Source organism: Scheffersomyces xylosifermentans (genome assembly GCF_036884685.1).
Source record: "Scheffersomyces xylosifermentans strain CBS 12540 chromosome Unknown RJT20scaffold_4, whole genome shotgun sequence".
Lineage (NCBI taxonomy): Eukaryota > Fungi > Ascomycota > Pichiomycetes > Serinales > Debaryomycetaceae > Scheffersomyces > Scheffersomyces xylosifermentans.
The window spans coordinates 1-11836 of NW_027042942.1; the positions used below are offsets into that span (position 1 = coordinate 1).

General features: G+C 38.1%; 6 protein-coding genes across 6 annotated transcripts; 2 read left to right on the plus strand and 4 right to left on the minus strand. All coding sequences in view use genetic code 12, as the record gives it.

Annotated features, from left to right (window-relative positions):
- Positions 1-52: 52 nt before the first annotated feature.
- RJT20DRAFT_134728 (uncharacterized protein) lies at positions 53-1500 on the plus strand (the record flags this gene model as incomplete). The annotated part of the gene is made up of 2 exons (XM_064918351.1): positions 53-836; positions 1246-1500. Coding segments are annotated over 2 exons (1039 nt in total), but the record flags the coding sequence as incomplete, so codon positions are not given.
- Positions 1501-2132: 632 nt separating this feature from the next.
- On the minus strand, positions 2133-2696 carry RJT20DRAFT_5362 (uncharacterized protein; the record flags this gene model as incomplete). The annotated part of the gene is made up of 1 exon (XM_064920557.1): positions 2133-2696. One exon carries the CDS (start codon positions 2694-2696, stop codon positions 2133-2135), a length of 564 nt encoding a protein of 187 aa, XP_064774031.1.
- Positions 2697-4528: 1832 nt separating this feature from the next.
- On the minus strand, positions 4529-5664 carry RJT20DRAFT_5363 (uncharacterized protein; the record flags this gene model as incomplete). The annotated part of the gene is made up of 2 exons (XM_064920558.1): positions 4529-4893; positions 5472-5664. The coding sequence occupies 2 exons, from the start codon at positions 5662-5664 to the stop codon at positions 4529-4531; spliced, it is 558 nt and encodes a 185-aa protein (XP_064774032.1).
- Positions 5665-6411: 747 nt separating this feature from the next.
- RJT20DRAFT_145203 (uncharacterized protein) lies at positions 6412-7298 on the plus strand (the record flags this gene model as incomplete). Its single annotated transcript, XM_064918785.1, has 2 exons — positions 6412-6853; positions 6931-7298. 2 exons carry the CDS (start codon positions 6412-6414, stop codon positions 7296-7298), a joined length of 810 nt encoding a protein of 269 aa, XP_064774033.1.
- Positions 7299-7665: 367 nt separating this feature from the next.
- On the minus strand, positions 7666-9654 carry RJT20DRAFT_145204 (Zn(II)2Cys6 transcription factor; the record flags this gene model as incomplete). The annotated part of the gene is made up of 3 exons (XM_064918786.1): positions 7666-7864; positions 7901-9226; positions 9431-9654. 3 exons carry the CDS (start codon positions 9652-9654, stop codon positions 7666-7668), a joined length of 1749 nt encoding a protein of 582 aa, XP_064774034.1.
- A 652-nt stretch (positions 9655-10306) lies between these two features.
- On the minus strand, positions 10307-11833 carry RJT20DRAFT_145205 (maltose permease; the record flags this gene model as incomplete). The annotated part of the gene is made up of 1 exon (XM_064918787.1): positions 10307-11833. The coding sequence occupies one exon, from the start codon at positions 11831-11833 to the stop codon at positions 10307-10309; it is 1527 nt and encodes a 508-aa protein (XP_064774035.1).
- Between the last annotated feature and the right edge of the window lie 3 nt (positions 11834-11836).

An 11836-nucleotide genomic window follows, 5' to 3' on the forward strand; every position in this document is an offset into this window, starting at 1 on the left:
TTGTCGTAGAAGACCCGTACCGCAGCATTGTCGTAGAAGACCCGTACCGCAGCATTGTCGTAGAAGACCCGTACCGCAGCATTGTCGTAGAAGACCCGTACCGCAGCATTGTCGTAGAAGACCCGTACCGCAGCATTGTCGTAGAAGACCCGTACCGCAGCATTGTCGTAGAAGACCCGTACCGCAGCATTGTCGTAGAAGACCCGTACCGCAGCATTGTCGTAGAAGACCCGTACCGCAGCATTGTCGTAGAAGACCCGTACCGCAGCATTGTCGTAGAAGACCCGTACCGCAGCATTGTCGTAGAAGACCCGTACCGCAGCATTGTCGTAGAAGACCCGTACCGCAGCATTGTCGTAGAAGACCCGTACCGCAGCATTGTCGTAGAAGACCCGTACCGCAGCATTGTCGTAGAAGACCCGTACCGCAGCATTGTCGTAGAAGACCCGTACCGCAGCATTGTCGTAGAAGACCCGTACCGCAGCATTGTCGTAGAAGACCCGTACCGCAGCATTGTCGTAGAAGACCCGTACCGCAGCATTGTCGTAGAAGACCCGTACCGCAGCATTGTCGTAGAAGACCCGTACCGCAGCATTGTCGTAGAAGACCCGTACCGCAGCATTGTCGTAGAAGACCCGTACCGCAGCATTGTCGTAGAAGACCCGTACCGCAGCATTGTCGTAGAAGACCCGTACCGCAGCATTGTCGTAGAAGACCCGTACCGCAGCATTGTCGTAGAAGACCCGTACCACAACATACAGTACACGATCCACATATGTTCAGAACACACCGCACTCGGCATTTGGCACTTCTTCGGAATGCGTGGACTTTGTGCAGTATGTATGCAAAGTCAGTATGTAAGCGATCGGTTTTGTATTAGGTAGACGTCGGGTAATTCGGACGTATACTTAATTATGCTTGCACTTTGGGTATGGGCTTATATATTGAAGACACTAGGAAGTATAAATTCTATAAAATTGTAAATTAGTTATTAGGTTTACATTTTGCTCCTTTTTTGCCCCTCACCAAATTTGTTAGTTTCAGACTCCTATCGTCAACCACATCTATTAGTCGTTAACCAGACTTTCTCCTCCATTTTTTGCTTGAAAAATTTTAACTTCTTGAAAACGCAGTATTATCGGTGTTATAGATACTTTGTTTTAAGCACTAGTTTCTTGTTTTATACTACCTCACCGCATCCTCATGGATTATTTTAGCGAAATATCACTCGAACTCTTTTTAGAGAACCAAGATTACGTCAATGATAGTTATATCACTCAAGTTTATGACTACCACAACAACAAGAAATTTTACATATTCTACACCTACTGTATCACTTATGGTGATTCACACAATAAAGATATACTACTCCGATTCTTAAAAGATTATAAAGAAAACGGCATGGACGCTAGCGAAATACATGAAAGCCCTTTAATGATATTGTTAGGGAAACATGAAACGTTGCGTCTATGTAAACCTGGAACAGGCCCAATAGATTAAGAACTGTTTCCTTTCTGTACGGGTTATTAACAGTAATTGCGCAGTTATACTCATTGACTATACCTAACTAGTATGAACACAACTACATGACAAACTACACATGTTGTGTAATCATTTTCAGGTCAACACAGATCCAATCATCGCAATTATAACATTATATATTGCAATAACACAAACTATATTAATATTCGTGTGGTGTACCAGTGAACTCACATAATGATAAATCATATCATTAAAATAAGAGAAGAAGAAATAAATAATATTAAAAGTAATAGTGGAATGAAAATTTAAATAAAGTTAATACTATACTTTATAAATTACCTAACAATACTTACTTTATGTTGACATTAATAATACACTACCAATATATTACTTCATGTGGTAGTTAGTTTAATTTCTACATTTACTAGACCAGTACACACCACCTTCTGCCCCAGAATAAGCACAAACACCTCCACAAGATTCAACGCATCCGACTAAGGAACAATTAGCACCTACGCGTGCCACACAGCTACATCTTTCTAAACACGAATAGCCTTTGCCATGTTTTATCCTGCAGTTGTGAGCGCTTTTATAACCAAAGCTCTTACTACAACCTTTACATGCAATTTTACTCGCATTGCGTTTTTTATTTAGACAGTTTCTATTGTAGCTAATTCGACATACCCGTAGAATTCTGAGAGATCCGTACTTGTAATGATTTTGTCTGCATTAGTCCAATTATACACAACAGTTTCATTGATGATTTCAATGGTAAAAGTAAAGTATGATACGTCGTCAGAATTTAGTGTGTTGTTAGCGTTTGATGAAAAGGCAAGCAAGGTACCAAGTGAGTCAGGGCCTTCAGTTGATTCTTGAATCTCATCATTACGCCTCGACATGTCTATCGTCCTGAATTCGTAAGCAAGCGGATAGATCAGGGATGGATCAACACAATCCATAAATGCTATTTCAAGCTCATTTTCTGGCTCAGTATCATTATCGTATGTGAAGGCTACCCAAGTGCCATCTCTTGATGCGACAAGTGTATAATTAGTATTCCAACTGTGATTGCACTCATCGATTCGTGAGCGCACTATCTCAAATTGACTTTGATTATAGAAGGAAATAGCTTCGGGATCAGTGACCCGTACCGCAGCAATAGTATATTGGACTGCAAATGTAGTAAATATTAAAATAATTTTAAAAAGATTCATTTCGTATAGATATTTAAGTACATATATTGCGTGTTCTATTGTAGAATATAATTTTGCTTAAGAAAATGACAATGCGACCTATATTTATACGGCAGCTCCAAGGCGATAAAACAAGGGAGAACATAAGAAAAGATGGAAAAATACACACAATACAGGGATTGCTGGTTGCTCAACCTCCTGTACAATGAGTTCTCCAGTACCGCAGCAATGTTTGAACCGTTCAAGTGAAGTCAAGCATTTTCATTTGACCAAATAAAATAATCTATGAAAACTTAGGACTATAACTATTAAAAAATCGGAGCAAATCGATTTTATTAGATGTCGAAGGATTCATATGTATTTGGCTCACATATTCCTGATGAAAACAAGACAACCTTCAATATCACATATTGCTTTTGTTCACTTCTTGATATATTACATGCAGTGCTAACATTTTCCTGATCTCGTGAATTTCGGACCGCCGAATAACGTAGTGACTTGTGACTAATGTACAGGAGTAGAGGATAACAGATTAGAAGGCCAAAAGTGATTACAATTCCAATCGAAATGATGTCTTCAATTAGTATTGGATGATAGTGCCTTTTGGATATATAAATATCGCACTATGCATTTCTTATTGGCTGTTTCTTGAGAGTAATCAGTTCTACCCTTCGATAAAATTCAGAGAGACATTTTTGCTAGCAAAAATGTCGTAGTTATAATTCGTAAAAACGTATCAGAAAGACAACCAAGGTTATTACAAGGAGCAGGACTCCTAAGAAGCCTTCTCTCGCATTTTGAGAGGCTTATAAATTCTTCAAAGATTGAAAATACATTCAAAATCTTGTTCAAGACTTACCAGAAATATTTGAATGGGCTTAATATAAGAACCCTTTATAAATTTGTAGATACGACAAGTCAATTATAACCCCTGGCTCAATTATAAACCCTGTCTGAAATTTTATTTCGGAAGACTTCATATCATCAAATACTAAAGAGTGTCTCATAATTGTGTGAGTATATGGCACATTTTAATACTTTCTTTCTGTTCGTGTAAAAAGGAAGGAACTCTCCACTAGTAACCGCAGCATTTTCAACCCGTACAACAGCATTTGTCGTGGAAGAACTACCAGAAAATTATTAGGATAAACATGAAGCATACAAAACTATTAAAGCAATACTTGCAGAACTTCATCTGTTAGCCATTGCTCATAATGATGTTAGTTTACAAACATTCATGACTCTCCTTTCGGGAGTATTTCGTTAAATGACTTTGGTTAAGTTGATTAGCACAAACGATGTAAAACATATGAAGATGGACCTTTAAACTTTTGATAGCATATTCGATATCCACAATAAAACAGCGAAGGAGACGTCATTTATACGAGATTTTCATGCTCTTCTATGCTTGTTTAGTTTTATGTTTTGCTGTCAAACTAACTACAAGAGCAGAATTTAGAATTGTTCAACAATACGTGGATATTTATAATGACTAAATTTACATATTGCAAGACATCCTGACGCGACTAAAACAAATCTTTATACCAAACATTTTTCCAAATGTATGCTTGTATCTTTCATGAGATTATATGTTGCCAAGGTAGTCAAGGTTACATAAGTCTCATTTCACTGAAGAAAAGGTTGATATGTTTGCATGCAATCGCAATGGGTAATATTGTGTAATGTTTTTGTTCATAAATCATATACTCTATCGCAATAGTTATAAAAATCTCCAAAACTATTGTCAATTCTAACTAATAGTCTTTTGATATCGTTTCAGAATGAATTAATCAGTTGTGCATATCTATTTGACTTCACCTTTCATGATCATTTCATCACGAATCCACTACCTCTCAATATTGATGGTACTTCATATCAAGTCGTGGTCTCGTCTTGATTATCTTCGCATATGATGTATCCTCATCTCCATCGTCGTCATCTCCATAGATTCCTAAGAAGTCATCGAGAATCTCAAAATCTATCTGTTTATGACTTTCACTATTTGAGCTATCAGATAAACCGAAGTCAATTAACGAAATCTTCCCGGAACGAGAAACATGGATATTAGGAATTCTCATATCATTGTGTGAAATTCCAACAGATGAAGTTCTTTGAGCCCCGATCTTATCACTCTGCCAACTTTGAGCATTTTCTGGTACTTCTTCCCCAAGATACTCGAATAAATGTATCGGCTTGTCATATGAGCCATTCCAAAAGCCTGATGCGAGGAGTTTCGGAAAAATTGCCTGCAAATTCTGATTCCGCTATTCTTGCATTAATGTCACGTTCCACATTGAACATATCATAATACTTATCGGCACTTGGAATTTCATGAAAGATGCGAAAGTCATTCCTATTAGCCTTCCACCACTTCTTATCGTAAGAATGTACCTTTACAAATACTGTAGAATAAGGAAGATTCAAATTTGGGAAACTTCTTGCAGCATCATATTCTACTCGGCAAAATGTGTTTCCCTGGTTATCACCAGTATCAAATTCATTGGCGTCCTCGATTATTGGTGGAAAGGACAGGACTTGAGAACTGCGGCTAATTTTTTTCGAGGATCCGTACGACCTATATTACCAAGCGGATCTCTACGATCTATGCTCAGCCTGCCTGGACATATATTTTCTCTAAATCTTTCTTCACATTTGTTGCCTCATCAGGAGTGTTATAGAAAAAGCCTACTATCGCGGATCTTAAAGTAATCCCATTTGTTACTGATTGGGGGTCTTCAATTTCATAATAGTCTATAGTCATCTGTTCATGTTCATCAAATTGGAATTCAAAAAAACCTGAAAAAGTTTCATGATCTGAAAGGAAAATCCGATTGGTTCCACAGAGGACACCGTAAACAACATATTTCCTGATGAGGATGGCAAATGCTCTTTCTGGAGACCAGTCGTTTGGCTGTGCTAATGAAGGAAAGAAGAAACGGCCCTCATACAAGACTGATCTACCTCTAAAGCTCGTGACACTGCTTACCATGAGACGAAGACCCTGTCCCAATTTGTAGTTGCGTCTTTTGTTATCTCCTATCCCGAAGCAAAATTCGGGGTGTTGCCCTGTCAGATATCTAGTACCCTTCCAAAGATGAGAGAAGTCGGGCTCTATATTGATGGCCAGAAACACAGGTGGTTTGAAGGATCCCTTACCAAATGCACTCAAATCACGACATGCATATTCGTACACACTCCTGATTGACGGTGCTATCGAACTATCAAGAAAGCTTAAAAATGCTTCACATTTGTCTAACTTATCAAGTTTGTATGTTGTCTGTTTTATGATATTTTAGGAGTGCATAGGTTTCATGTCTACTGCTATATATACAATTATTGAAATCAAAAAGTATACCTTATTGAAAGGCAAATGCTGACCTCATTTTCTGAGCGTGAATGTAGCATTCCGACTTAGCTAATAAACCATCATTTATTAAAAAACCCCAATTGAAGACTACTCTAATATCTCAAAATAACCCAATTGAATTATTATCAGAAACGGCTGGTGGCAAATCTCTTTCGCTTTGGAACAATTCTTCTAAACCAACAGAATCACTCCAATCAGATTACACACGTGCTTATGTGATTTCACTGAGTGACTACCACCAAGCAAACAATTAAAAGTATTGGATCATTGTGATGAATTCCATATAATTTATTATACTCTGTCTTTCATCAAGGATTATGATGTTGTCCAGGGCTTTCAACTATCTTGTTTAATAAATTTAAACACGTAATGACTTCACAGAATCCTACCATCTCTAGCTATTTGATGGAATCGGTTACCTCAATTATTTGGAAAAGTGCCGTCGCTCCTTTGGATAGGGTCAAACTTTTGATTCAGAGCCAAAATGAGATGATTAAGCAAGGAAGCATTACCAGAAAGTACGATGGGATCATTAACTGCTTTAAGAGGATAACTCGCAACGAAGGTATAGCTGCTTTATGGAGAGGTAACTCAGCCAACATTCTTAAATTTTTTCCAGGATGGGGATTGAACCATGCTCTTAAGGGAACCATCAACACCAATCTTGTCGTGAACAAAGAGAAAGGGCACTGGTACTGGATTGTACGTGACTTGGCATCGGATGTTTTAGTCTGTAATGCCACCTTAGCTTTCATCTACTCTTTGGATTATGCGAGAAGACGGTTAGCAAATGATGTCGTTTCTGCAAACGGTGAGTGAAAGTTCAAGGGTTTATTTGATGTTTACGCTAGTACATTGGCTTCAACGGTATGTCTGGCCTATATAGAGGTTTTGGGCCCCTTGCACTTGGTCTCACTGTATCCAGATGTCTTCACTTCGGTCTCAACGGCGCACTGAGATCTATTGCTTTGGTTAGTCCACTTAAAGACTCATTCTTAACTTCCTTCTTTGTTTCTTGGACTGTTACCACAGCAGTAACTGCTATTTGCTATCCATTTGACACTATCTCGAGAAGAATGATGATGAGCACGGGAGAAGTCACGAGATATAAAAATGGCTTTGAATGCTTCAAGAAAATTATTGCGTCTGAAGGCGTTGGCTCTTTGTTTAAGGGATGTGGCACCAACATGTTGATCGGGGTCGCAGGAGCCCTTGTGATATCATCATTGCATGTTATATTAGCTTGCTTGAAGTAAGCGGCGACTAGAATCAATAGACTTCCTCAGTCCCAAAGATCCACCATTGTTAGACTTTCATTTACTAGTTCTGTTGAATGGCCATACAAACCGATTAAGTTGGTACCTGTTGTACTGGTGAGTTGTACATAGAGGAACAATCTTATCATAATTGCCAAATTGCAACAGTATATGACCAGGACAAGAATTGACTAAAAATGATCCATAAATAAAAGAAATCTGGGAGATAGCCCAGAAGACCAGCTCGAATTGGAAATTCAAATACACGAAAAATACGTATAGAATGTACCCAATAATAAAGATGAAATGACACAAATTAAACATACTGCCGTGTGAATAAGTTTATCAGCAGGTAATGATCAAGCATTTAAAGATGGTAGCACGTACTCGTGGCTGCACCCTCTGGATCATTAGAAGATATAAAGATATCACTAAATGTACTAGCGGAATTCAAAATTACATTTCGATATGTGTTTATGACATCGTTGGAATTCTCATTACTGCGAGAGTCACAAAAGGCCATAGTAATTTGGGTAAAGGGAGATATATCATCCTTGTACTTTTCGCTATGCGCATATCTCTCATAATAATTTTGATGGCACTGTTCTTCCTCAATAATTTCAGAAATATAGCTATCTGTTTGATCTTCTGGGAGTTGTAGTCTATTGGATAGCAATGTGTTTTCGATTTTTTTGTACACCTGCATTGGCAAAAAATCTTCATTTTTCAATTTCGTAACTAGTACATAAATGGTAGATAAGTAGTCGTAGCCCTTTCGGCTGTTAGTCAATTCGATACAGTCCGCCAAGCTATTACCGAGTTCTAAAATCTTTAGACACGCACCTGGCCCATTGGACTCAAATGCAAACAAAGGCAAACCTTTACTATTCTCTAAAAACGTTTTGACAACTTCTAATGGAAATTCCATAGACAAACCTGCAGTATTTGCTGTAATTGATTGTGGATCAAGCAACAAATTGTTCTTTTTGGAAATATTCCAAGTAAGACATTGCATCCAGCACTTGCTTAGTAGAATGTTCAACTTCTGAGTGCTATTCAAATCCAGGGATGAAGGAATACAATTCAATTCCTGTTGAACATTAACAATCCACATCGAAGAAAGAAAGGTGCCCTTCATATCACTCTCGGTGTTCTTCAAGGTCATAAAATTGTCGAAAAACTTTTTGTCTGGAATCAGAAATATCTTCACAAGCTTAGTAAATCCCTCTAACATTGTAGGAAATTCTTCTTGTTCTAGTGACGGAAATGGAATAGAAGCCTCTAATATCACGGGCATGTCATCTTCTATGCATATAAATCGTTCTGATACCAAAAGCATGTAGTAAATCTTACGCAATGTATGAACTTCTCCTTTCAGTTTCCCCAAATAAGTTTTTGGATTTTGGAGACCCAAATTTTGGGCGATAGATATTGCTTCACGTAGATATGATATTGCTGCTGGGCCGCCATCTTTCAAGTTAATGTAGTAACCATAGAGAAAAAATGAAGTTAGAAGTGTCTCTGGACTCGGGTTTAAGCGATAGTCAAAACTTTCTCTTGCTCTGATGGCTTCCTTGACAAAGTATGAATGTGGTACATTGAATGGAAGATTAAGTAGCAGTGTGGTCGTGGACAAAAATTTAACCTGTACAATCAAAGCAGCAGATATTGCACAGCCCAATGCGTAACTCGAAATATCGTCTTTATGTAATTTTGTCAGCAAAGTAGATATTCTACTGGAATTAACAAGTTTTGCAGTTAGATACGAAACGGAGACCAACGGCCAGATCACGTAGAACCAACTTTGGTATATTTGGAGGCAGTGTATGATACATTCGATAGGTATTGTAGGATTGTAATAAACTTCAGCTAGAAGACTTTTATTGTTGAAATCGCTGCTACCCACAATGGCTTTGTCCGTTTCATGACTGGAATACTGTGCCATATGACCACTGAGGTGATCATCTTTAATATGAGTTATATGTGCGTTATTATCATATTGACTAGCAAAAACTTCTTTCCATCTTCTTTCATTGGGTTGTACATGCATACTACTTCCCACATAATGACCAGTATTCATTTTATTGCCTCTCTCATCGTGGACTTCTTTCTCAGTTAGTCTGACAATCGACTCTCTAGTCTTCTCGTGTATCTGACGGCTACTCTTCTTTCGAGGTCTAACATAAGTACATGGTAACCCATGCATCAAGCACCTGTTGCAACTTGGAAGATTCAAATCACACTTCAACTTCCTGAGAGAACATCCATCGCAGGGTCTTGTATATGGTGACCTCTTCTTCGTTTGATGGCTTCTGGCGCTGGCTGGACTTAGGGTAGGTGAGTTTTCAGGGGACATTGTGTGTGCTCTACATAGACATACTACTTCATCATCTATCATCGTCCTAATTACAAATGTGGGTGATGTTGACTTGAGCACTACTTGATTCCTATAATCAAGGTAGTGTGCTCCTCAATCTCGTATTTGCTTCTTATGAGTGCAAAGTGGCTTTCTTCCTTGTTAACTCTTGCTCACGGCTATGCGCCATATATTCTATTATGAATGTGTAGCTTTCCTCCGAATTCAGATTAGGTTTAACTCTTCATTGACATCCAGTAGAATGCTTTTGGCATTTCCCACAGTTATCTTATAGTAGCTTAGAGTGATTATAATCTGCTTTTGTGGTAGTCTTCATTTTGTTGTGTAGTTGTTGATCGAAGTGATTTGAAATGTGGGGTAATCACGTGCCAACTTTTTTTTTTTTTGGAAAACTGCAATTTTATTAATTACATTAATTATATGCTGATTTCTTAGAAAATTGCTGTTTGCCATACTCTAACTAACTACATCTACAAATATAATAATTAGTCATAATAAATTATAATTCGTTATGGTGGTGCATAGGATTTACAATATCAATTATAAACTTTCATTAAGTATACAGAGTGTACCCTTAGTATAAAAATAAAGCGCTATACCAGTAAATATAAGTGTAGCAGAATTTCTCAGTTCATTCTTTTATTTTGTCATCATAATTCGTTTCAGCGTGAAGGTCATAGGAGGCAAACTGCCTAGCTGGCACTTTCTTTTCAAACAATAGATCTAACTCCTCGTAGGTTCTATCTTTAGTTTCTGGAAGTCGGTAATAGCTCCAGATTAAGGTAGGAAGTGCAGTTGCAAACCAAACAAATGCAGTCTTACCCTTCAAATTCGCAGAACCTGGCGTAATAAGATATGGCTCAACGATAGTTGAAATCAAATTAACCAAGTTATATGCATTTCTGGCAAGACAGACAGACTGAGACCTTACCCTTGTGGCTGAAGTTTCAGCTGTGATTGTAAATGCTAAAGGACCAATTGTTAATGCATAGGTACTAACCCACAACATAGTAAAACCACATTGGGCCCACTTTACAGAACCGTGATTTTCAGCAGGTTTAGCTAGAACCCCAATCATGAACAAGAACAATACCAAGAAAAAATAACCAGTTACGTAAATAGTACGTCTTCCAAATCGAGATAACAAGAACCATGAGCATACGGTACCAGTCCATGCAATAGCAGTTGTTCCAAGGTTCAACTTATAGGTATCATTTGGGTCAAGGCCAGCTTGGGAAAAGAAATAACTAGGAGAATATGCAAAAGTGGAGCCTGAAAGGACTTGACCTGCAAATGCAATGCACACAATTTCAGTTCTCCGTAAGTTTACACCTTTAAAGCATTGAATGTAACCCTTCCATCCACTTGTGGTTTGATCATTCAAACGCTGCTGTTCTTTTTCGAGTTCATTAGTATGTATCATCATTGCCAAAGTTGTCTTCGCTTTGTCTTGTATTCTCTTAGATCCCAACCTTTTGATAGATTTTTCAGCTGCCTCATATTTACCCTTTCTTATTAGATACCAAGGAGAATCAGGAGCAAGAGTGGTAAAGACAAATAATGGGACAACCCACATCCATTGTAAGGCATATGGGATTTTGTAAGACCACTTAGTAGTATTTCCAACCAATCCTTGTAATACACCTGCAGCAATGAATTGTCCAGTTGCCCAATACAAGTTAATAATGGAAGTGAAGTATCCTCTTAGTTGAAGTGGCAATATTTCAGAGGCATACGAGATTCCCATTGTTGCGAAGACACCCCAGGGGAGACCACACAAAATTTGACCAACTAGTAGTACTTCAATTGATGTCGAAAAGAAGACAATAAAAAGAAAACCTGTCATAAATATCAAACTAACATTAATCACTAGCCTATGACCGAACCTTTCAGCTAAGTATCCATTGAAAAAAACCCCGATAATAGTACCAGTTGCAGTGGCACTACCAAGTGCAACTTGCCATTTGCTAGTAATTTCGTAAGAAATCGTACCATCTGAAGCAACAACACGCTCACCATATGCTTTCCGGAACTGTGGATAAGCGTAGAATGAACTAGTCAAGATAGCATCATAGCCTTCCATAATAATAGTAGCTGCAATTACAACAGCCCAAAAAATGGCTGGTTTGTGGTCTCTCAAAGCCTCTCTTAATGTCATATC